The sequence below is a fragment of the Bombyx mandarina genome, chromosome 11, assembly GCF_030267445.1.
Source record: "Bombyx mandarina strain Sakado chromosome 11, ASM3026744v2".
Classification (NCBI taxonomy): domain Eukaryota; kingdom Metazoa; phylum Arthropoda; class Insecta; order Lepidoptera; family Bombycidae; genus Bombyx; species Bombyx mandarina.
Genome location: NC_143218.1, coordinates 13990914 through 14017644, shown reverse-complemented (window position 1 = coordinate 14017644; position 26731 = coordinate 13990914). Strand labels below are relative to the sequence as shown.

The 26731-nt window shown below is 37.6% G+C and overlaps 1 protein-coding gene across 2 annotated transcripts in view; it reads right to left on the bottom strand.

The window, feature by feature from the left end:
• Nucleotides 1–3802: 3802 nt before the first annotated feature.
• The window catches only part of zfh2 (Zn finger homeodomain 2), a 142179-nt gene continuing 119250 nt past the window's right edge, over nucleotides 3803–26731 (bottom strand). The window contains exon 5 of one of the 2 annotated variants that reach the window (XM_028180552.2): nucleotides 3803–7145. In XM_028180552.2, coding sequence (XP_028036353.2) covers nucleotides 6529–7145 — 617 coding nt within the window. In that variant the 3' untranslated portion in view covers nucleotides 3803–6528. The remainder of the gene's footprint in view (nucleotides 7146–26731) is intronic. The other variant, XM_028180553.2, reaches the window with a different exon arrangement.

Here is a 26731-nt window from a genome sequence, read left to right as displayed (position 1 = left end):
CTCTGCAGTCACCGACTCAGTCAATATTATAAATACTTCTATATTGGAACTTGGGCAACTAACTGCTTTAACGATATAGCAAAACTAAAACATACTCCAATACTTACTAATAAAAGAAATTGCAAGCTTTGAGTATAAATACATGAAAACGTCTGTTGTAATAATAAATATTCTAGTTCGGAAATTCTCGACAAACTTATTAATACGTAAATAGCCAAACATGATATCTAAAGATACCTTCTCAATATATAGTTACAACATCCCATCTTAAACTATTTGCCTACTTAATTCCCTCATTTAAAATCTCCTAGTTCATCACATCAGTTAGGCTGTCAGCTAATGGTCATTTTGGCCAGGAAGTAAAAAAATCTCTAAAAAAAAATTGAAACTCACATTAAGGGGATTCTTGTAGATAGTTAGGCATACGATTTTTATACACATATGTATGTATTTTCTGTAAGCTTTATTTCGTTTTAGACGTTGATGACGGGTTTTTATGTAGTTACAAAGGGTTAACGAGCTTGCAGCCCACCGGATAGCATCGATGGTGCTCGTCAGCAATGCTGAGAGCATAACCAAGCTATATAACCTTACATACTGCTTTCAAAACTCGCTTAAAGAAGGTCGTGTCATAACCTTTGCGAAACTCAGTGAGAAGGAGCTTTCAGAGCATCATAGTAATTATTGTTTATTTAAGTACATGTCATACAATGAATACAGTCAAAAATAAAAACGTTTCCGATATCCGAAACTAGAAGCTGGATATTTGAAAATAATACTTAAAAACGTAGAAATCCAATAGCATTAAGTGGAGCAGCGACCTAACAAGATCCCCTTTGCATCCTTGTGACAGTGCCTTCAATCGTACAGGCTAAGGGTTATGTTTTTTTTGTTCAAACACCGTCTGATTAGAGGCGCACGGTGTACGAGGGGCATTTCTAAGTAGCTTCCAATTCACGATTGATTAGTTCAAACACAATTTTTTACCACAACTAATTGAATGAACACGTTTGCCGAATTTAAGAAGATGCAAAACACTTGGAGAGCTGTCCTCACTTTGTCTATGATAATTTTGTGTACTGGAAACACACGCATATGAAAACAGAGACTAGTATACCCAATAAGGAATGCTGAATATCTTTACCTTTAAGAAAGAAACAGACTCTGACCTTGTGGCGAAACAGTGGGTCTTTAAGCAATAAAAATAAAATATATTATGTTTTTGCCACGTACCATCCGGCTATGGAGTGAGCTCCCCTCCACGGTATTTTCTGAGCGCTATGACATGTCCTTCTTTAAAAGAGGCTTGTGAAGAGTATTAAGCGGTAGGCAGCGGCTTGGCTCTGCCTCTGGCATTGCTGAAGTCCATGGGCGACGGTAACCACTCACCATCAGGTGGGTCGTCTAAGTGCAAGGGCAATAAAAAAAAATATATATTTATTAAAGCAACCAGGACTCATTATGTTAGTGGGGGTATTAACTAACCTGAGTAATGCGAAGATTTTAGTAAAATTACGACCGTTCAAAATAAACAGAACGATGTCTGCGCTACAATGCTTTCCAAATTAATTCATGCAAATCGAAAGCTTATGAATAATTAAGTACCTTATAATATTGAAAATATTAAATATTACGGCTTTATAGTTTAGGTATCGTAAAAGTCGGTTATTTTATTACCACAGTACAGCGAAGGAGGCTCTTGACATATTCATTTGTATTTTCATGCAGACCTTACAACTCGAGCTTTCGAGGTTAATGCAAATTGATAATTCATCAAGGGTTGAAAAAGTTTATGTTGTCCACTAATGTTTTTTAAATGTTGTCAACATTAACTATTAATAGTTTTAACAATATTTCCTTTTTTTAAGGCTCTAGGTTTGAGAACGAGTTCACATCCCAGGGCTATAGGAGCCTATAGATATAGCAACGTGAATTATGCTCCTCTTCTTAAAACGTGAAGTCGAAAATACAGTTGTTTTGTGTAATAGATATCATAATATCATGTGTAATAGATATCATAATATCATGTGTAATAGATATCATAATATCATGTGTAATAGATATCATAATCATTCAAAGCGATGTTGACGACGAGTGCAAACGACTGAGAAAAATGAGAAAGCAGAACGCTACTACTTTGCGGCAAAAATAGGCGGAATTGATATTGGTATGGATTTTAAGTGTCCATAAACAAATATTATTTGTGGAATGTTGCTATAAAATCGGTTATAAAAAGTAAGTTTAATTTGTTTTGTCTGTTTGTGCCCCGAAACAATCATGCTTGATTTATTGAATTTTACTTGCAACATTTTTATATAATCAAACTTTGACAAAAATGATGCATTTAATAGTTAAGAATGTAACTCAAGTCTTTTTTCTTCTTAAAATTAACGAGTGTTCCTTGAAATTGAATTCTTTGATATTGCATCCACATTCCTTTCTATTTCTGCTGGGAAGCAGTCAATTGTTCCAGTATTAAGATTGGGATTTTTACTTTATTCAGTAGATACCAAGTCTCAATGTGGGTAGCGAAATTATTGGTGTGATATCTGCGAACTCTAGTAATTAAATTTGGTTGTCTGTCGACTCTAATAGATAATATCATTGCCGGGAAGACTTAAGCATTTGTTGTTACTCCAGAGTTCTTTGGTTGTAGCAAGAAATTAGATTCATAAGTTGTGCGCCACGTTGATCTGTGGCCAGGGTTTATTAACCTGAAATAAAACCTTTTTTACTTACGATTTTTTACTGCACGAGTGTAATTGCACGTTCTGCAACTTCTGCTATCTTGAATATACTAACGGTACATTGTTAAGCATGATCTAAGGAATTGTGAGCTTTATTCTAAGCGAAGAACGATATATATTTGCTCTAAGCAGAAATACCAGTTACCGTATGTTCCATGGGGAGTGCTCTGAAGAATTGTTTGAGATGATACCATTATCTCATTTTTACTATCGCACCGCTCGCCACCGGAGTAGAATCATCCATACTACCTGGAGCCACTGCGTTCATCCACAGTGTGTTTCCAGAGATATTTTTTGCCACGTACCATCCGGCTGGAATGAGCTCCCCTCCACGGTGTTTCCCGAGCGCTATGACATATCCTTCAATGAAGAGTACTTGTGGAGAGTACTTAACGGTAGGAAGCGGCTTGGCTCTGCCCCTGGAATTGCTGAAGTCAATGGGCAACGGTAACCACTAACCATAAGGTGGGCCGTATGCTCGTCTGCCTACAAGAGCAATAAAAAAAAGGGCACACGTTTCAATAATTCGTCTCACATACACTTATTTTTTTCTTTTTCTATATTAGTTAATGAGTTAACGGCTCGTCTGGTGTTAAGTGGTTACCCGAGATCATGGGCACCGTTAACGTGAATACCCCGGCCTCCTCTAGACAAGAGGTTGATGGATGATTTGTGTTTTATTACGGGTGTTTCGTCCTTCAAAATCACAACATATAACAGCTTTGTTATAGGAATAGGCCGGACTGATAGTAGTTACTTGTGTAAGTTCACAATTTGCTATACTATAGTTTGTTCATATTTTAATTTCCCTAGTTAGAAATGTTTCATAATAAAAACAAACGTGTCTGGTTGAAATAATATCTATATTGATATAATAATTTATTCAAATTACAACAATACAAACTTTAGTGGATCATAAATTTTTAAATGCAACAAGTACCTATGTTTCCGAATGGCGATAGTAAAACGTCTGTTTTGCATTTATTTATTAGCGAATTTAATAAAACATTTCAGATAGCAGTATAGTAATAGCGGGTATGAAAATAAAACTCCAGTTTCTGATAAACTAACTTTGAGTTTATTTTTACCATTTACACTTGACAATGTATTCGTAATCTGTTGCTGGCTACGGATGGCATGCGTCGTAGGCGCGTAGCTCGCTCGTAGAGGTTAGCTACGCACACGCCATGCTACGTGAGACTGTCCCGACTTAAATAAACTAAACAATACGGTCGAATGTACTAAGAAATTGACTTAAGAATTTTCGATTACATAACTGAATGCAAACTATAATTATGAAGGTACACTTGAACCCAATTTATTAGTAACTTTAGTTTGTTTAATACTGTTTTTAGTTTACGTTTAATTATTCGTGTACCTTTAGTATAAATAACGCAACAACATAAAAATAAACACAATTAGCAGACTCCTCGATGAATCGGTATAGAATTTTGATCATTTCAACATTTGCGTTACAGTTTATATAGTAGGAACAGTAAATTTCACTAGTAAAGAATTTTAAAATAACTTTTTTATTACAATACAGTATTAGGAACTATGATAGACACGAGCTACCTTACCGGTAATAAACTAATATCTCGCAGTCAACACATGTATGTAGCTTCTAGATAAGAATAAAGGTAATTTTATAAACTGTACCGATTATAACAAAATTATAATAATATCAATATTGCAAATGACAAATTACAAATTAAACTAATAAACACTTAGTAACGAACAGACAACATGACCGTGGCGGCACCTCTAGCAGCAGATACAACAGACTAGTCCGAATTAATCTTAAAATATTAAAATTTGTATTCGGAAAGTATAGTGAAACTCTAGATGCGTTAATATTGAAATATACATAGGAACCATGATTCATTCCGCGGGCGTACGTCCGCGGAGACACAACATCGCACTACCGATTTGTCCACCTACACTAACTCAAAACTTACACTCACGTACGTCAGACACGAACCGGTCAAAATAAATATATATTTCTCCTGTGTAACGCTAACGGCGTCCGTCACGCGGTGGAGCTCTGAACGCAACGCCTCAACAAACGTGTTTTCATTCTAATAAATATTAAATACTAATCAAACAAAATAATGGTGTTATAATCGCGCTCCTTCGCATCAACATAGTTCGCGGGCGCCAAGTCTATCTCGCAACGGTTTCATGGACTTCATCTTAATTTCCCTTTCATTAATATTAGAGAAAATTCAATCAACGTCACGTACTGAACGAAAACCGTTCTCATCTAGTTAGAGAGAGTTGTATAGTGTAATTCTATACGCCCTTGGGAATCGCGAGCCAATGGGAGATAGACGAAACACATTCGAACTTCGACTCATTGCACACATATAACAAGGACCGCCGGCAACCGGTGGAATAAAACATTGCACTTAGATAAAACGAAAAAAAAAACATACCCAATGTTGTAGTAGGATTCACTCGATAATATTGTAATAGAACACGCCGCTAGATAAAAATGTAAATATGTAAAATATGTTTTATAACGTGACTTTTGTGCCGTCGAATGTAAATCGGACTCCACGCACACACGGTGAAGCGATGAACTGTTACGCAGCAGTTGGTTAGGGAGCCCACACTGCGTGTTAGTCCATCGATTCGATACGGACGCACTTATGTCACTACTAATAATATTACAATATCAATAAAAATTCAAGAATCACACTTAGTTCCAAAATAAACTCACTTGTATGCGAGGAAGGCTGAGCGCTGGCGCGCAGCCCGAGTTTCGAGTTCGTTCGTTTTGGAAATGTTAGCTACAATAATAATTATAATTAAGTGTTACCGATAAGCCTACGCGGTGTCGTCGCGTCTCCACGGGCGGCTCGGCGAGTGTCCCCTGCAGCCACGACCTGCATCCAGCGCCACAAGTATTCGGCTCAGTACGGACGTCACTTCCAATACGGAAAGATAACATTGTGCACGCTATTAATGACTACGCAACGAAATACTATGAACCAAAATATCACGGACCATGAATTTGTATTGAAACGATTAGTCAGTTGTGGTGGACGAGGGACCCGCGAGAGAGGACGACCGCACTACTGCCTAAATACGTACCTAACTTCGCTTCATGTTTAAAAAAATCATATACGTATATCACTATATATATTTTCATACATTTACGATGCATCAGGAACTTCTTACGAGAACATATCTATGCCTATAATTAGAACGATTATATGTATGTATTACATAGCTTTAAACAATAATTAAATCGTAGTTATCAATATCGATAATATTATATGCCATAAAGATAGGAACTTGTTTTCCTGGGAGTTGATGTTAAAGAGTGCGAGTGCGCCGGAGTGGCCGCCGACCGCGTGTCGCCGCAACGATAAACGTATTTATAATAAAACCTGTCTAACGTATGATATGAAGTGCGAGCACGCGCGCGGCCGCGCCGACGCCCGCCGCCGCCGCCCCCCAGTGCGCGGCGCGCGGCGCGGGAGCCGACCGCTAGGAACACGGACTCCGCTGCGGATTCTTTTATTGGAGCCGACTTTGACCAACTCCATCCAAACAGACTATTATAAAAACGGGACAACGGCGAACGGCTCCCGATTAACCTAATACTTAAACTACTACAAGCTTTAAACGTATAACTAGGAAAGTGCCGCTTTCGCGACGACATTCATCAACGAAAAGAAGCATTAAGAGCTAATAGTGAACTGCTGCGTTGTCGGACAACGGAGAGAGCGAGGAGCTCAGATAGATAGTAACTATACATTTCGTCAAAATAGGATTAGTGGCCGGCGCTCGCTATCGGAAGCTCGCCGGGCGGTTGGAAGCGAGGCCCGGGCACACAGAAGTTGGCATTGGGATCCTTCGGTGCGGAGTCCTGCGCTGCACGAGCCGCCAATAAAGTAATTTGATTGACGACGTCTTCCATCTCGTGCGTTAAAGCTTCCGGTTGAGCGGGTATCGGAGGCGGCAGTCCCATATTCCGAATATGCGTTTCTGTTTCTGCGTGGCGCCGGAAGTCCATAGCTGTACGGAACCGTTCCCCGGGACACGAGCGGCATTCCAGTGCGGGTTGGATCACGCGGATTACGCCGCGAGTTGCTTCTCGTCCCGCGTAACACGATCGAGCCTGATGTATCTGCAGGGGTGCGGGCGACGGGAACGCAACTTTGCAGTGCTTGCACACGTAGCACAGGTCGAAGTCAAGCTCGCGTGACCCGATCGGGGTTTCGGTTGCTGGCGGAGGCAGACGAAGCGTGGACGCACCGGGGTCTGTGGCTATGTGTCTTATTTGTTCTAGGGTCGTCGCTGGCAGTTGGAGGACGCTCGCGCCATTGCCTGTCTCGACGATGAGGCCCTGTGGTTGAGGCTGAACAGCAATGGGATGACCATTCGATCCTGAAACAACAAAATTGTTTACATTATAAAAAGAACTGGTGGTAAGACCTCTTGTGAGTCCGCGCGGGTAGGTACCACCGCCCTGCCTATTTCTGCCGTGAAGCAGTAATGCGTTTCGGTTTGAAGGGTGGGGCAGCCGCTATAACTATACTGGAGACCTTAGAGCTTATATATCAAGGTGGGTGGCGCATTTACGTTGTAGATGTCTATGGGCTCCAGTAACCACTTAACACCAGGTGGGCTGTGAGCTCGTCCACCCATCTAAGCAATAAATAAATAAAAGATAGGGGATAACAAATTTGAATGTGAGTTCAGTTTGTTTTTCGCACCGGAGACGCTTGTGTCGATGCAAACAAGTACTCTAGCACGACACTCGAGTGCGCTGTAAAGGGGTTAATCCACTTACGCGGGCTGAGGGTCGGCCCGCAGCCGTGAACTGACCTTTCGACCGATACACGATTCATATGTTTTTTCAACCCTGTCCTTGAACAAATGTTTCTTGCAACTCCAATTGCATTCAGTAAACGGTCGACGTTACTACAATTTATGTAAAATATTCGTTGAACAACAAGAAAAAAAAAAGGTGCAGTTTATAATCGTGGTTGATCTTGAAAGGCAGCTATTCCCAAATTGGGCGTTCCATTGTTCGCAATAGGTTAGCACCAGATAAGCTGGGCTTACGTTACCGGGGAGTCGATTGTACATGCGTGATGCGTTTCTAACGAGCACCGCGGCCGCTGTAATTGATTCGGACGCTGGTTTATGCGGCATATATTCACGAATGCATAATACATGCGGAGTCGCCGCGAGTGGCTAACTCGTAGGAAAGTTGCTGCAGGATTTAAATAGATCTGAACGTAATATTCGAGCGAGTTTTTTTTTTGTTAATTAAAAGAATTTGATTTCGCGTGTTTATTAAACAAAAATATTAGCTTGGTTTTTTGGAATTATAATGCATTCCTTCAAAGAAAAACAAAAAAAAAAACATCATAAAAAATCGATATTACTAAGAGGATCTTTCCATCTCCCTAGTTCTTACATTAAAATCGCAGATCGTAAATAATTTATCAGGAGCCGGGCACAAAGCCGTGTGCCAAAGCCGCGGCCTCGACGTTAATTCGCAACCCTTTCTGCCAATTAGTTTCGAAATAACCACGCTATTGTGCCGCTAACACGACCACACGTAGAACCTAACGAACTAAATCGTCGCGTCTATTATGAACCTTAAACTCTACAATTTAAGGCTGTAAGTTGTGGTTTGCTGAGCGGCATAGGTTGGTCAGTCGGCAAGTCCTACGAGGTTTTAAGTCAAAGGGCTTCTTAATCCGGACTTGTAGGTCGTTACGCGTTATTATAACACGGTCCGAGTCGAGTATTTCTTCGCTCATTTACATCTCATTAAGGAATCTATTATTGCAGTTCAAGAGGCATTATGTACACTTACATTTGCGATGCTGCACAATTCAGCTCAGCTTGTGTAATTACGTATGTTTAGCATTTCATTTTAAGAAAATATGTAAGTAGGGAATTTTATTTTTATGATCTTTGGATCGAGTGGATATTGATCATGACTCACACACAACGAAGTCCTGCTTCGATTCTAATGAGTGCTTAGTATTGTAGACATAAAAAACTATACAAACAAATAGCATTGAAAAATAGCATATCATCGAGTTCTTATTCAGAACGCTTCTCACAAGGCAGTGCTGAGATTTAGATCGAATTAGATAGTAAATTCCGTTTGTTAACCTGATCAACGTTTATTTATTAAACCGGACCGCCGAGAATTTATCTATGATGCCTATTATCGATGAGTGTTCAATGTGAAACTGAAAAGAAGCAAGGTATACAGCTTAAAGAGTAATTTAGATTTGTGAATAATTAGTGGGTAGTGATTTGTTATTTAATTCGCATGCCTTCAAGACTTAACCTATTTCGTTTCTCTATTTATAATTGTAGTAAATTTAAAACATGATTACGAGTTTGTATTTAAAATATATTACCGCATATTTATAAATCTCGAAAATTTAAAACGTGATTACGAGTGTATATTTAAAATATTGTACCGCATATTTATTATTCTCGAGAATTTAAAACGTGATTATGAGTGTATATTTAAAATATATTACCGCATATTTGTAATTCTCGATAATTTAAAACATGATTACGAGTGTATATCTATACTAATATTATAAAGCTGAAGAGTTTGTTTGTTTGAACGCGCTAATCTCAGGAACTACTGTTCGTTTGAATTTTGTTTGAAAAATTCTTTCAGTGTTAGATAGCCCATTTATTGAGGAAGGCTATATAACATTACGCTAAGGCCAATACAAGCGGAGCACCAATAAATAATATTTCAAAATCGGGTTATTTTCCCTTTTGAGAGCTTCCGCTGCGTGCGTTGCAGAAATGGTTAAAGTTCCGCTAAAATAATGTATGACAGAATTGTTTTCCTTTAAAAGATCTAAAAAAAAGTCCGCGACAGCATATGTCTATATGTTAAGATTGGCTCACTATAACCTTTTTTTATGCTAAACAAATTCGTTCTAAAATAAAGCATTATTTGTGAACTATTTCACGCGGATGTAGTCGCGGGCCAAAGCTAGTTTAAAATATATTACCGCATCTCAGATAACACAAGTCTTCCTCGTTTACCATAAACAGCGCGCCTATCTTGGTGGCGTATTCCGCAAACGTCCGATTCGAGCTACGAGCTGCGACAGTTTCGACAGACGTCCATCCCATCAGTGTCCTTGCATGTCGAACGAGCAATTAGACTAACGGACTGCAGATATCGTCTCGTTTACTTTTAAACCGGAATAAGGACGTGATATTTTGGGTTGACGATTAAGTTTCTTAATTTAAATGTTTTTTTAGAACGAAGTTCCTTATGGGACGATGCGGAGAGGTACCCTAACAGGGAAAAAACGTCCGTAACGTAAGATTTTTATTAGTAATGCACACGGTGTACGATTTAACTTTGTAATAACGTACAAAAAATAACATTTTTTTATCACACATTGACCACGATCTCAAAGCGTTCGTTTGCGCAATACACTAACTCTTATGCAAACAACCGTGAATGAAGTGTACCATAATAAGTTGGGTTGTTACGAAGCCTCCAGTTTTATTTTCTTTATACCTCGAATAGAACTTAAAATTAATATTTTTCTAATAAGGAACTTCGGTCCTATCCGGTGTCCAACGACACCACACATCTTTTTTTTTAATGGTTCACTTTGAACAGATTCTCAGTTGTTCTGAAGTGTGAGTATTACACACATCTTAATCTGGGTAAGACATTCCATTTTTTAGTTTCAATTGATGGGCTCTTGCCGAGGTTTGTATTTTGAGGGCATTTTTGTATATAAATGAGCAGATACGACATTCATAAATGTCTTCAAAATATTATTTGAATACAGTCAAACCTGGATAAGAGAGAGTTCAAGGGAGCACAATCTCATTCTCGCTTATAGAGGTTTCTCACTTATCCAGTTCTCACTTACCCAGGTTTGACTGTATTCCCTATAAACCCTATAAAGACAATTTGTAATGAAACTCAAAGGTGTAGGTAGCGTTTTTTTAAATTATTAATATGTATTAAATTTTGATAGAAAAATATATAAGTTTTAAGTTAATTTGTTTCCCAAATAATTCCTTTGGGTACAAGATATAATAATACCTTTGGTTGCGTATAAGACATCGCTCTAAGCGATCAAACTGTATGTTGCTGTTATGTATATGTATCTATGTTATTTATAAATTTAACTATGCGGTTCTTAGTTGTGATTGTTTCAAAAATGAGTTCTATATTATATGATTCTATAACCGGCGGTGCAAGTTTACACATTCGTTAGGTTATTTAAGACGCTGTAAGCACTGAAACCTTAGGTGTCGGCAGTTGTACGCCTCATGTAAGTATTGGAATCGGCTTTGCTCCCGCACTACAATAACTATCTGCTAATCGAATTATGTCTGACGCGTACTCACGCGGGTGCCAATACTGTAAATTTTATTTTAGTAATCACAACGTCAAGACTGCCGTCCACCTAAGCCTATCCTATATTCTAATATGTGGTTGAAGGCTGTACTAAATAAGGGCTGTCCAATCCATGAAACCGGGGTGCGTAATTGTTTTGACAAAAATAGATAGGACGGTGGTAATCAGCCGTCCAGGCCCACAGTATGTAGTCGTCGTGGCCTAAAGGATAAGACGTCCGGTGCATTCGGGTTGAAGCGATGCACCGGTGTTTGAATCTTAGGCGGGTACCAATTTTTCTAATGAAATACTTGCTCAACTAATGTTCACGATTGACTTCCACGGTGAAGGAATAACATCGTGTAATGAAAATAAAACCCGCAAAATTATAATTTGTGTAATTACTGGTGGTAGGACCACTTGTGAGTCCGCGTGGGTAGGTACCACCATCCCGCCTATTTCTGCCGTGAAGCAGTAATGCGCTTCGTTTTGAAGGGTAGGGCAGCCGTTGTAACTATACTTGAGATCTTAGAACTTATATCTAAAGGTGGGTGGCGCATTTACGTTGTAGATGTCTATGGGCTTCAAACTTAACACCAGGTGGGCTGTGAGCTCGTTCACCCTTCTAAGCAATAAAAATAAAATAAAAAATAAAATCCAAAAAAAAGCTAATGGCGATTGCAGTTTGGTGGTATCCTATACAAAGAACACTTCTATCTAATCTTCCTTAGTGCTTATGTCTATGATCTATTAAAATAGTTTAAATTATAGAAGTTACTAAAAATGATCGAGAACATTATTGTTCACGAAAAGCAATTCTAATGGACGTTACGAAATAATATCTTGAAATTTTATATCAATCATATTAACGCGCTGGCGAACTGAAACTTCCATTATCCCGACCTTGCTCTCCGACTCCCCGCGGAAATCTCACCGCATTCAAATATTTAATTACTTTAGCTCTCGATCGTTTATAAATTCGACCGGGAGTGGTATCATAAAACGCGTTAATGCTTTATAATTAAAATATTCTCAACAAGCCGTGGCGTAATGGCACCTCCGGCGGTCTTCTCCTCCAGAAAAAAAAAAACGCATAAAAAATTACATTCACCCCAGAGGACTCACCCCTTGTGTCGGGAAAATCGATTAAAAAGAGGAGTCGCGGGGTGAAGTGGTGAGGGTGGAGGGACCGAGGAGTTTAATATGTACGAAAAATGCACGACGCCACCGGGGGAGGGACCCAAGGAGCGGGTCTTGAGTTGCCTTCAATTTTTATAATTACGTTCATACGTGAGTGGCGCGCGGCCCAGCATCGCCGGCCTCTCGACGCTTACAATGTAGTGAACATGCATCTGAGAGACAAGATACATTTTAGTACTCCACAAGAACACTTTTGAATACGTTTTTATTAGCTTGTTGGTATGTAACGCAATCTTTAAGCGTCAGCTTCAACGAAGACACTGCTATTAAATATCAGTTCAAAAAAAGAACAAAACAATACGGAAAGTCTAATTTCATTGAATGTGATAAAATCGATTTCCATTGGTATAAGGTCTCCAAAGTTTTCCACACACATGGCAATCAAGGAAAGGAGGAGGCAATAAGAACGGGATAACCGACTGGATCGCGTTATCTCAGGAGACGGTTTGCAAATGAGCGACGCACACGCGCACGCTGTCACACACATACGTTAATGCCGTGTCCACACACGCCACCTACGACGCGCGTACATTTTATAAATAGATATCGCTTTTTTTATCCCAGCACAAGAATAGGGGGACCGCCACCCCGTACAAGGGGGGACCCGCGGGGGACGTGTTGGATTTCAGATTGCTACGAACTGCAAAAATGAGGGATGAAAGAAATATAGCTTAAAACGCAGATATTCCCGGCGTCTTAAGGCGCAAGGGGGCGACGGGCGGAAGGGAGTGTGTGGAACAAAGTAGAGTGGCGATATTGAACTAAAATGAAATGGTAAACGAACCGTGCGCGTCCGATCTAATGCGAATTTATAATTTGGACATTGCCCCGGACGGCGTACTCTTTGAACTCGGAGGGTGGGTTACGAAGGTGAATTTACAAAGAGTGCGGATGTGATTTATAAATAGGGGAGGCAAGCCGCTTTTACTGACCGTTCATTTTCGTTAGAAGTTTTTTTTTGTCCATTAATCTTTACGTTAACTAATTAATATACGGAGCGAATTTAGCGTAGCCGGCCCAGTGCTTAGACGTATCCTTATTGTTCAGGTTAATGCGTGTGTCCGCCGACCTAATTGTCGCGGCGTCGCTCTTAATCGGGATATGCGCCACGCGATAATTGTAGCAAACTCGAGCTGTATTCTGAGCAACGTAAGCAACGTAACATTTTAATCTAATTTAGCCAACATTTCAAGGAAAACGAACAAAGCCCACACGAAAAATGCGCAGAATACGACTGTTAAAATTTTAAGTACTTATAAAATCACAGGCAATGTTGCGTCATCGCGTTAAATGTTCATTGAGGTCATTACAACAGTTAAGTGCGACAATTGCAATTCTTACTAATTCGTTAATGAGGAACGTAGGTGTAGCGCGGGCGAAACGCTTTACTGTAACAATCTTGACTGATTAACTCTAACTAGGTTTTCAAATTACTCAAAGCTATGTGTAACACGGGAATGTTAATGGATTAAGCTACGTGACGTCATTTTTCACCGGAAGGAAGATAAAATGTGCGCTGCCTAAGCGGGAAAGTGAAAATTGCGTACGTGAACTGGAAGAAAAAATATTAAAAATTAATCAAGAGTCCGTATTCGGGCGAGGGTACGGCTGAGCACATGTGTCGACAAAAAAGCGTCTCCCTCTTTCGGGGCACGTGCGAAGAACCGTTTGGAACCGTTACGGCGCCGAGTTAAAAGTTTCTTCGGACAAACAGAGGATTTGTCACAATTACAGCGGGGCGGTGCGTCCCTACTTGATTAAAACCTAAATCACGTGACGTGTTTACAGCCGCGCCCGAGGTGTTTTCAATTTGCCGACTTCTGGACGGAGCATTGGCGTTCCGGACACGTCTCGACGCACCTATCTGGGGGAGTACCGGCGTTTTGAATTTGCTGCGAATTAAATTATTGACGACGTAATCGGTCAGGTCCGCTTGGACATAGCCGCCTGGCGGGGCCCGCCGAGCCGATCCGATCAGCACAAGTCACGTAGCTTAATTATTTCTAAATGTCGCGCCCGAAATCCGAAGTAGATTGCAATACGGCCCCGTTTCGTTACGGTAGCGTTTAGACCGTAAAAAGCTACGTGAAAAGAGGAGATTAGCATTTGAATTAATCGGGAGATTAAACATAATGAAAGAAAATCTCATTACAATCCGTATAATGGCGGTGAGAAATATCGCCCGACGAACGGAGAAGAAAAAAAAAAGGCGCGCGCGAACGAAATTAAAGGCAAAAACGAAATTAAAATTGTTGAAAAAATGTAATCGACGCGAGAGTGCGATTAGGGGGAAAGCAAACAGAAGCGAGGGGTGCGCGGGGGGTGGGAGGTAAAGTTCTCAATTAAAGGCCGGCAAACGAGCTCTTGCTGTAATTAGATTCTTTTTCATCTCCATAAATCAGAAGATCTCTGCCTGCTGACACTGAGTCTGTTTAATTTGTAATCGAGACTTGTTAGCGAACTCCTTCTTGAATTTTCTCGTGTCCTATGCCTAGTTTTGTTCGAATTATTTGATATTAAGAATTTACGAACGCTTCGAATCAACTTGATTGTTGTCTTCATTGTTTGATGACATACGCATCATGCTTTGTAGCCGTTTCTATACGTATGATATCTTGGTACGTTTCATAATATATTCATATCTTTAAAAGCATTCTAAGATCACATTAATTATGTACTTAATCTGATTTGACTTTTATTTATTTATTTATTTTATTAGGCTCACAATACACATCACAAGCTAAAGAGACATAAAAACACATAAATAAAAAGAAACAAAATCTGGCTTGCAACATAAGTTATGTGGGCACGACAAAACAAGACATATAGTGCTGAATTTGTACAAAACTCATAGCAAAATAATGTTCATGGGTTGTATTTATTCACTCAGCTACAAGTAGACATGTTTGGAAAGAGATATTTTAATTTTAGCGTTATTTCATAAATGCTCGTGTTGGTTAATTAATTAATAAAGTGAATCTCGTGATAAAAATTTTATTGTTGTATAAGTTAGGTACGTAAGTGAAACTAAATATTTTTTTGATTTTTTTAGATTCAATTAGGTAAGAAAATTGTTGTTGTTTTTGCTTATAATGGAGAGAAGAATCGAGGTGTATTTGCTGTTGAAAGATATTCCATAAATCGGAGAACAAAAGTAACAGTACAACATATTTCATTAATCTCTGATAAACAATTTTAACATTAGTTAAAAGTTTGCTGGTTTATAAGTGCGATTGATAGTTTCCCCGCAATGATTAAATTGATTGAATCTTATTTGGTTTCAGTTGAAGAACAACAAAAATTAATCCTAATACAGTTCACATATCTAGCGCTGGGGCCCGGTGACCTACAAAACTAGGATCGTACACAATTACAGTAATCTCCGGTAATCATTACCGTCTGTCGCCTTCAGTCGCGTGTCTAATGTATTCTAGTTCCTGTAATATAATTAGCACGAGGATGCAATGAGGACTCTCTTGTAAAATTATACACAATTAGGCTGTTGACTGATGCCATATTTGATTTTACTCAAAGACCTGGTAAAGGCAAAAGGCGCGTTCAAAAACAATAGAATTAGGCTTACGGAATACCCAGATTTAAATGTTTCCAGTTTTTGTGAGAGCAAAGTTAATGTCGGTTTAGAATTTGTGTCGCACTCTTAAACGTTGACGTCATTGTGCAAAATAGTGCACTCTCGATCTGCTAACAATTTTAAAGAATTTTAATTTTATTTTAATTAATCTTATTTAGTTAAAGATACTTACATAACTGAAAATAACAACTTCAAATAATTAAACAAACGTAATTATTAGCGCATCTCATAACAGAATAAGTAAATAAAAAATAATCTCCATCTTTCCGTCGGTTAACAAAACAACAAAATTTAATTTTGTCGTCAGACGCCGCAATCAAATATTCAAAAAAGGAAAAATGAAAACACCGTAATTCCATCCCTTAAAATCAAAAGTTTAAACGGCTGTAACACGATCCCCTCTCAAATAAACAAGCTCTTACCCAAGTAATTAATTCCCAGTGTCCGAATGGGCGACGGAGCGTAATTAAACATCTCGCCCTGTAATTACCGTTTAAACTCATCGGAAGTTGTCGGGAATTGTCGGCGGTGTTCGGGAAGTGGTCAGCCAATTAACGCCCCCGACGGCGATTAAGCAATTAACGCGGTTGGACGGTTGGTTCAAGCGAACCGATTTTCCGTCGGAAAACTTGGGTTGTCTGCGCAAGAGGGCGCGGGAGGGCGGACGACGCTTTGATGTTCCGTGATTGCGGAAAGCTGAATACGGATATTACAATCTTGAAGTAGCTCGTTAAATTAAATCAGGATTTTCCTTTTAATTTGATACATTTCCTTTGTAATGCATCTGCTTGAACAGATGACTTTTGAGTGATGCATTTTTATTGCGAAGCAGTGAGGAGTTTCGGTTTGGGCAGTGGGACACCCGTCACATAATGGCTATCCCCCTGTAATATATAGTAACAACGAGACTTCTATCACACGTCTCAAAGTTCAGCATTCACGTTGTTATCTGTTCTCCTGTGACAATTTTGCACCAGGTATGTCGCGAGGTCGTTCACTCAATTACGCAATAAGTACATAAAAACTTCGAATATCAGTAATTTTTTTACTGCTGGTAGGATCTCTTGTGAGTCCGCGCGGGTAGGTACCACCACCCTGCCTATTTCTGCCGTGAAGCAGTAATGCGTTTCGGTTTGAAGGGCGGGGCAGCCGTTGTAATACTGAGACCTTAGAACTGATATCTCAGGGTGGGTGGCGCATTTACGTCGCGGATGTCTATGGGCTCCAGTAACCACTTAACACCGGGTGGGCTGTGAGCTCGTCCACCCATCTATGCAATAAAAAAAAAAGATTATGGTCGAACTTCGATCACTAGGCGGACACTAGTTAAAATGAACAAACAGAACACTTGAAACAGCCTGAACTAGCATTTTCTTCTATATTATGACCATTGGAAACATATATGATACAACAACATCGAGGCTCAGATTTTGAATTTAATATGTGAAATCAGCAAATGCCAAATTCTCTATTTACAGATTATAAATCCGGCCTGCAATAGAAACAAGTCCCGGTGGTAAAGTAGTCGGGAACAAATAAAATTTAAATGAATATTCCTACGATTTTTTACGAACTACTAACATATTCCTGTTTTTATTTCAACTAACCTTAAAATAAGACTCATTTTGCTGTTAACATCAGGTGTGATGTAAGTTTCTTCGTCAATCAACACAAACAAAAAGTATCGTCATATTAATTTGAATAACATCCGAATATAAAGCCCGTATTTCAATTAACAATGAAGAAGCGTTTATCATCTCGCATTAACACCCGACCGACAACCTTAAACCCGTTAAATTTTAACTAAAACAGCCGCAGAAGCTAATGAAAGGCCTCGAGGGAGTCATTAATTAAAGCAAACCTCCGGAATCTCCTTACAAAGGTATCATCCCTAACCCTTCCTTATTAAGGGCAAAGTCGACAACTTAATTCAATAAAGCTTTAGCGCAAACAACCAGGCTGCGAAAGGGTTAATTTGCATGTCGGCCTCGGCGGGGTTAAATGGCGGTTTTTAGGGCGGGACAATTAACACTGACTTTGGAAAGAAAACTCATGGGAAAGTTGAGGTAGGTCAGAAAATTGTAATTTTACGATATTCTTTCCTTGAATTTTATTTAAGATTAACCGTCTATGGTTTCTATACGAATCTTACCGATCTATGTACATGTATAAATGAAAGATGATTTTTTGAAATGTTTTTTTTTGTTTTTCCTGTTATGCGCTTTCAAGCAATTCGCCTAGTTTAGTTAAAATTGTTTACAGTTGTTATTGGCACTTCAGGAAAAGTTTTTGCAAGAGTATCATCAAGGCACGATAGGAGGTAATCGATATATTCATACATTTAGCTTACTTATGTGATGGGCATTATGGTAACAAAAGTAACAACATTGTATATCAATAATAAGCTTTTAACATAGTAAAAATATATTTAAAAATATGTCTCACGTATAGTACGTCACGTATAGTATAAAATACCTATATATAATCAATTTATTGATGTCCACGTTCATTATTTCAAAGTACTAAGTGAATTTAAATTATTCAACTTTTTTTTTCCTCCCTAAGCTGGTAGCCTACTAGGCTATTCCAGCGGAACCTTAAACACTGAAACCACAGTACATATCGTTTAGATATAAAAATTAAAAAAAAAAACAAAATACACAAAATTTAGCGTTTTTATTAAAACGAAACAAGTTTCGGTAGCCGTTTCGTAAACTATAATTATGTCGGAATTCCAAAAAGAAAAATCAAATAAACCTTTTTTGTGTTTTTTTTTATTAAAACACAAATGAAGAAATGTACCCGAAACATTGGCAGAGGGCGTCGCCTTGTGCATTAATAATATCCTAATCAGTTGTTTGAAAAAGTTCAAATTATACCTTTACAATTATATTAGTATTAATGAGGCTGGCCCGCTGTTACCTTTACACTTTTTTCGTCTGTATTTTTAAGTGTCTATTAATGTAAATTTAAAAAAAAAGCTGATAAAATCGCTCACGCTTACAGGCTAAGGATTTTTGATGATCAATAACAGTGAGAGCTTTAAAATCTTTATGACAATGAATTAGAAAAGTTCTTACTTAGTACGTTTCACTTATCGGGTTTACCTACATAACAGATGAAGTTCTGTTAAGTTTATTTTTGCTTAGACTGGTGAATCAGCTCACGGCCACCTGGTGTTAAGTGGCCACCCATAGATCAATAACGTAAATGCTGCAATCCACCTTGAGACATCTACAACTGACTAATTGCTAACAAATCAGGGTGGTACTAATGTGGTCTCACAATACACTTTTAACTATGATTTTTAAACAGAAAGTAACGAAATAGGATTCTTAATCACAGAAAGATCTGCTGCAGTTGATATATCATACCCGAAAATAATATATGCGAAGTAAAATAAAACATGAACGATTATTATAATTATATTATAGTTAATTGATAAGTTAAATATATTATAGTTAATTGAATAAGACTAAAAGCGTTCTAAGTGTTTTATGTTCAGTCCGTTTATAAGTTATCAGCTGGATAGCTTTTATCTGGTAGTTAAAAAACCAGTTCTTATTCTTTTAATTTATTTATTTATACACACATTACACTTCATGTATTATTTACATTAGCTGACTCGATGCCTAAGGTATTTTTAACCAATCACCAAAAGTAAATATATAATACTTATACTATTTTCTAATGAGTTGTGCTAATCCAAAATACATTGAAAGAAAAAAAAAAACTTATCGGTTATGTTTGTGAAACTTCCATGTTTGTATATTTATAGTGTGGTTTTTTCATATTTAATGAACATAGGGATAATACTGATCGGTAATGGCTTCCTCGTGCGCCAACGATCGTTGGTAGGTCGGGGAGAACGTGCGTCGGAGCCTATCGGTCGATGCAATTTTGATTGATTGCATTGCTTAGTGTAGTGTGACCAATCTTATTGAAAACTACTATTGTATGCTGTCGGAAAGGCCATTGCTGCGTTCGACGCGCGGCTTGTCAAAAGGTTTAAATTGAAAAAAAGCAGGGGACAACCCTAAAATCGGGGATCCGATGCCGCTGTGACATTTTATATTTTTGGGGAGTTATTATTTGTTGGGTTTACACACGAAAAAAAAAAACTTTCTCTCATGATTAAACTTTGTTGAATACTATTGTTTCTTTCAAATTAATTTTTCCCTTTTCAAATAAATGTGACGTTTCTCTTTTGTACATATCTAGAATGCAATTTTAACTCCGAGCATATGATTAATTATTCTAGTAGGTATTGTACGTTTAGGCTCAGTGTGCTTATTGCGAGTTTTTTAACGTTCACGTTAGCGTAAAAGTTAACTCAAATTTGTATGGAGTTGGAACGTTTGCCTACGTTTGCCGCTGTTCCAAGAACACATAGATTTATTCAAGCGCATCTTTAGTTTCGTTTTTATATTATTCTTTGTTGGATACACGCAAATAAATGCCCTAGTTTGTTTTACTGTTCGCATTCAATTAAAAATAGGTGATGCAAACGACGCAAAGGGCCCTGTCAATACCGTGTCACTCTTCAATGTCGATGTTTAGCCAATTTAAATCGATCATGAGCCCTTTGATCTTACACTTTATTGGCTTTGTATTTTCGTAAACGAGATTAATTGTATAGAGTTTTTGTAAATGTAAACATTTTCATAAGAATCCGACGGCTAACGAGGTGATTTTTCGTTTTACAAAGAAACGTAAACATTCAGAGAAAAACAATAATTAGAATAGCCAATATCGACGCATCGCCCGGAGCGACCGTGCCTTCTCCGCCCGGGCCACCCCATTATTTTATCTAATCAAAAACTTTTAAAAGGAAAAATTATACCGAACCTTTATTATGAGTGAACTTTCTTTGGGGGAACGGAGGATATATTTTTAATAACGATTTCTTGTATGAAAGCGGCGAAGAATTATTTTTCTTGAAACCACGACCAACATTAGCGCACCGTGAGTTGGTAAGTATTGTATTTATGGAACTGGTAAATTAAATATATTTAAGGAAATTTAAATCTATTCATTGGCAATTCACAATATTTGCACCTTGGTTTATTTATTCAGTAGAAACGCCGAAACCACTAAGACATTTGAAAAATCGAATTGTTACTCTTTATGTTTAGTATGTAAATTTAAACATTAAAGTTTTGAACTTCTAAATCAGATTTATCACTTCGAAAGAAAAATGAAAATTTTATCGCGTTCAAAGACGTCGGATGAAACGAAATATTTCTATATAAATTAAGGAAAAGATGCCCTCAAAAAATCGAGGGTGCGAGATTCCCCGAGTCCCTTTCTGAGCGTTTTCCGTAAATATTGTTTGCTTTTGAGACAATTCGTAGGAAAATAGTTCTTATTTTTGGTGTGTTGTGTTCTATTTTTATCTGTACGGCTGTGATGTTTGGGAAATATTTTTCTAAGGCAGCGTTATTATTGCACACCTTGCATGCTTAAATCAATGCTCCAGGCATTTTTCAAGGAAAGACGCAATTATATGCAAAAGGAGGGTGGAAGTCTTTGATAATGAGGTTCGTTTTTCGCTCGCGAGAATTTAGATGTTTCTTGTGTGTTTTGAATTATTTGAAATGCATTGCGCATTGATAGTTAAAAATAAGATAATTTAATTGTAAATTTTCTTGTTAATGTATGTACTCTCCGTAATAAATGAATATTGAATAAAATTGTTTTTTTTTTTAATTAGTTCCCGAGTTCAGAACTGTCTGGTGTTACGTGGTATGTGTATTGAATCAATTTAATACAAGGTTATTCGAAAAGTAATTTAGTAACACGGGAATTGCTTGTGTCAATACCTAGATGGCGCCACAAGCTACCTCGAGAAGAAATTTCATTTCGCGTTGGCATATTTCTTTTTAATAAACAATATCATATTACAAAAGCATTAATAAAAATAAATTTTAAAAGTTTTTCTTATTTTGTTCCCGTACATTGCTTATATTTTGTTTACGGTAGGTATTGTGTAAAAATTATCGAAATTGTTTTTTTATTTTTAGAGGGTAATAATACTAAGAAGCTCTGTGTATATATATACCTACTAATTTCGTTAAAAGTGTTCTATGAATAAATATATCACTTTAAAAAACGTAATTGTAAAATAAGAAGCGGGAAGCCAGTCTATTTTTAATAAATTTAATATACGAGACTGTGGATGGAGTCGTAAACACTTAAAATACAAGTTGCGAAGATTAGGTCAAGGATTTCTGGCTCAATGTCAGACAACAGAATTCAGTCTCTCGTGTAGGAAATATACTAGGAAATTACGAACGTAAACACTATTTGGGTTCCCAATGCTGTTCTGTTAACGGTTTGGTTAGCATGTATCAATTACCCACGCCTTTTACTACATAATTACTAGTGGTCCCGCAGTAGTCGAAATTCGACTATAACTAATTTAAATTCTAAATTTGAACATTATTATGGTTCTATTCTCAAAGACGTACACTTATTTATTCACAGATTTTGCCAAGACTACTACACTATAGACAAATAATATTAAAGACAAACAATACATACTAATCTATTCTCAATTTGACCACAGACTTTAAATAAAAAAAGTTTGACAATAAACAAAGTATACATACATGTATTTAAGTGTGTGTTTGTCAAATAGATGGTAGTGTGTGTAATGCTTTCTTTATTGATTTAATGTATCTTTTATGCATTATTTAAAAAAAAAAATAACATTCTGCACTCCTTCTCTATATTCTCTATAAGTGTGGGAAATTTCATACTCCTCCGTCCGCGCAATTTTCGTAAAAATGGATACAAAGTTTTTCCTTCACGTATTAATATATAGATTGGCATATCGGACTCATAGAAATCACGGTGTGAATGCTTTCACAATTTCAGGTCTTATAAACCAATAGACAAGTTTAAATGTAATTTTAATGTTATTTTAAATTGTTTCTACTAAAAAAGATCGTCGTGGTGGTGATCGGTTTTAGACAGAGTGACGATTGCTTCTAGTTCTTCTTTAAAATAAGTTTGAAGGGAATGAAGTGGTTTGGATGTTACTAGCAGGTTGGCGGTAAATGCGTTTACTTGAGACATTTACTGGTGGTAGGACCTCTTGTGAGTCCGCACGGGTAGGTACCACCACCCTGCCTATTTCTGCCGTGAAGCAGTAATGCGTTTCGGTTCGAAGGGTGGGGCAGCCGTTGTAACTATACTGAGACCTTAGAACTTATATCTCAAGGTGGGTGGCGCATTTACGTTGTAGAAGTCTATGTGCTCCAGTAACCACTTAACACCAGGTGAGCTGTGAGCTCGTCCACCCATCTTAGCAATAAAAAAAAATAAAAAAAATTCATAGAGTTGTTTTCAATTCGTATTTTCATAGAAATATTAATTTTCACCGTCATAAGCTTTTAATTACGATGCATAAGGCTTTTTTGTTCCTTAGATGGATGAATGAGCTCATATCTTATCTGGTGTTAAGTGGTTGACGTAGTCCATACAAATCAATAATGTAAATGCCGCGATCCAACTTGAGACATGAGTTCTCTCAAGTATCAGTTTTACAGTACAACGGCTATCCCTTCATGGCAAGCAGTGTGGTGATAACTACCGATGTGGGCTTAGAAGGCGCCACACCACCAGTAAATAAGATACCAGTCTAGCTTCATTCGTTACCAGTATACGGTTTGTATTTAAGGCACGGCCACATTAAAAATTCCGCCGAAGGTGGGTGGCGGCATTAAGTATTGATGTTTTTGAGATCCGGCAACCACTTAAAACCAGATTGGCTTTGAGCTCGTCCACCCTTTGAAGCAATATAAAATCAGTATGCGGAACTCTGATAGTTTGCCTTAAATTTTACATTTCATATGTTATTGCGCAGTTTGTCTAATATTATGTGAATGCGATATCAAGGGCAACTTTATATTGACAAGTTCGTAACACGCGTTCCTAGTCCCAATATATTCTGGAAGATTTTTTCATTTGTCTATATATTAATACGTGAAGCAAAAACTGAGTTACCCTTTTTACGAAAATTGCGCGGACGGAGGAATATGAAATTTCCCACACTTATAGAGACTATAGAGAAGGAGTGCAGAATTTTGATATTTTTTTAAATTATGCATAAAAAATACATTAAATTTGCGAATAAAAATATTACACACACTATCATGTATTTGACACACACACGCATGCATACTATTTGTTTATATATCATAATAGTGTACAAACTTTAATTTCAACTACATAATTATAGTCGAATTTCGACTACCACAGGCCTATTAGTTTATTATCAAAGCGCAACGCTCCTTTTGTATATGTTCATTGATACTGCGTGTAACAGAGTGCTTCGTCGAAATAAAATGGTTATTTTTTATTAGAGCACACGTGAGAACGAGCTGTAGACCATCTAGTTTTGGATGGACCGCGGGATCGCAAGCTGCTCTGTTTAACGCAATGAAATCGAATGTTATTTTTAATTTACAGATAACATATCATCGCCAGACGTAAATCTTTCGCAAAGATTTCCTTTTGTATGTTATGATATAAGGGTGTTAAATGGTAGCCATGTTTTTACTTTATTAATTCACTAGCGACCCGCCCTCGCTTCGCTACGAAAACTGTAATTTATTATTGATTTATCCACTATTTAATAGATGTTATCATACATATAAACCTTCGTCTTCAACCACTCTATCTATTAAAAAGAACCGCATCAAAATCCGTTGCGTAGTTTTAAAGATTTAAGCATACATAGGAATATAGAGACAGATAAAGCGACTTTGTTTTATACTATGTAGTGATTATACTTTCTGTTGGCACACCTAAGCCTCGTAAAGAACGTACCGTGTGGGGCGCCACGCTGCGCTCTTTTACGTCCACAAAAACACATTTCCGTAATCACCTTATAAACGGATTACTATAAATAAAGAGGAAAAAGGAAATTAACCGCATTAGACGAGGAAAAAATCCCGTCCCCTCGCAATATGTGGGCTCCCACTGATAAAACACTTTATGTGCGTTTTCGCGCATATGAAACAATGTGTTATTATGTATTCCTGTCAGATGTGCTATAAGTTACGCGGCCGAAGGAATTTAGTCTTATTTGTTTGTTCGTTAAGAATAATTTTTGTTTGACACGAACACGCATAATTAAACCGCAATGTCATGTGAGCAGATGAGTCTCTGTTTTAAAGTGCTTCAACGAAATCAACGTTAGTAATCGTGGAAGGTAAATAATGTGGTTTATGGAAAACCCCTTGGAAGAACATAAAAAACGGACTAGTTACCCCACTGTGGGTTTATGCCCCACTAGGGTGGCGTGAGTAAGGGATAAAAAACAAAATGAGGAGTTATGCTTTCGGTAATAAAGGACGGACGAGAGAAATCGTTTAAGAAGACGCCAAATGAGATGGAACGAATATATTTGATTATTTTTATGGTTCGGAATGGCGATACGCTGCATGCTACGATTCCCCGTTTAAATTCTATTTGTTTTGGTAAAGATTGGGATGTTTTGTAGATGGAAAAAAATGCGTGCATTTGACAGCTCTAACTTACAACCTATGTGTAGAATGTAGTTTTGTAATGAGCGTTGCATTACTCTTTCTAGGATCGACTTTATTGCTCCAGGATTCTCTAATTTAACTTACATTAATATCCTCACTTGTCATCATCAGTTGGTAGTATCTTCACTGTAGTTTTCATTATTTTTTTTAGTCAGCTTTATGGGTTAATGATCGTACGACTCACCTAGTGTAAAGCTATACTTGTTGTGGATTAATAAAAAAAATCCGATTTGAATTGTGGGATAAATCTTTTCAACGCTAACAAAATTATAGCTTAACAACTCAGCAATGTTTTTAAGTCAATCAAAGTTTCAATGTTTATGGAACGTCTGAATTCAAAACTTACTAAACTTTAAAAATAAAAACACAAGCCCGCTGAGTTAGCTTCGCCGGGTCTTCTGAGGACTACGGTTCTTTATGGAGCCGGTGGCTTCGGCCGGTGGTATAGTTTACAATTACATTCAATAAGTATGCTTATAGTATGCAAGTTAAATGATTTTAAATTTCCGAACCAACCTAAATTCAGGTAAACTGTCGCTTGAGTCATTTACGAACAGCGTTCGGTAAAAACACGAAATCCGATCCGGGGAATGACTTTAAATCCGAATTATGTATTCGAAACGGATTGCGGTTTTCAATTTCCATTAAAACCTTAGTTTCGTGCATGATCGAAATCTTAATTAAAATATTGTTTCTTAGTCATACGAAGTTAGCGCACGGGACGTTTTTAGTATTCACGATGAATACTTAATTTGCCTTAACGTTACTGGTGACTATTTACCTTTTTTCGTGGAGTAAAATAGCCAGCGGCTGCCCCACTCAACCTGTCACACTGGAACGCATGCAGAAAGAGTAGCTCCCACCATCTTATCCATTTCTGTCACGATGCAACATACGTTTGGATTTGAAGAGCGTGAGTCTTTATAGAATACAATTAATTACATCTCATGTCTCAAGGAATTTTGGGGAGTTTACGTTGTGGGATCCCGATAACCATTTAACACTAGGTGGCCATGAACTCTTCCATACATTCGTTGCCATAAAATAAGAATCATAGAAAATCATAATTTTTTAATTATGATTTTTCTTATTTTATGAGAGACTAAACACTAACTAACGTGAGACTAAACAGTGAAGTATAATAGTTTTCTATTTTACTTCACTGTTTAGTCTCACGTTTTCTTAATGTCCGTGGCCAAGAAAAGTGTGGGTAAAGTATTCGAAACGTCAGAAATAATATTTTGACAATAAGATATAC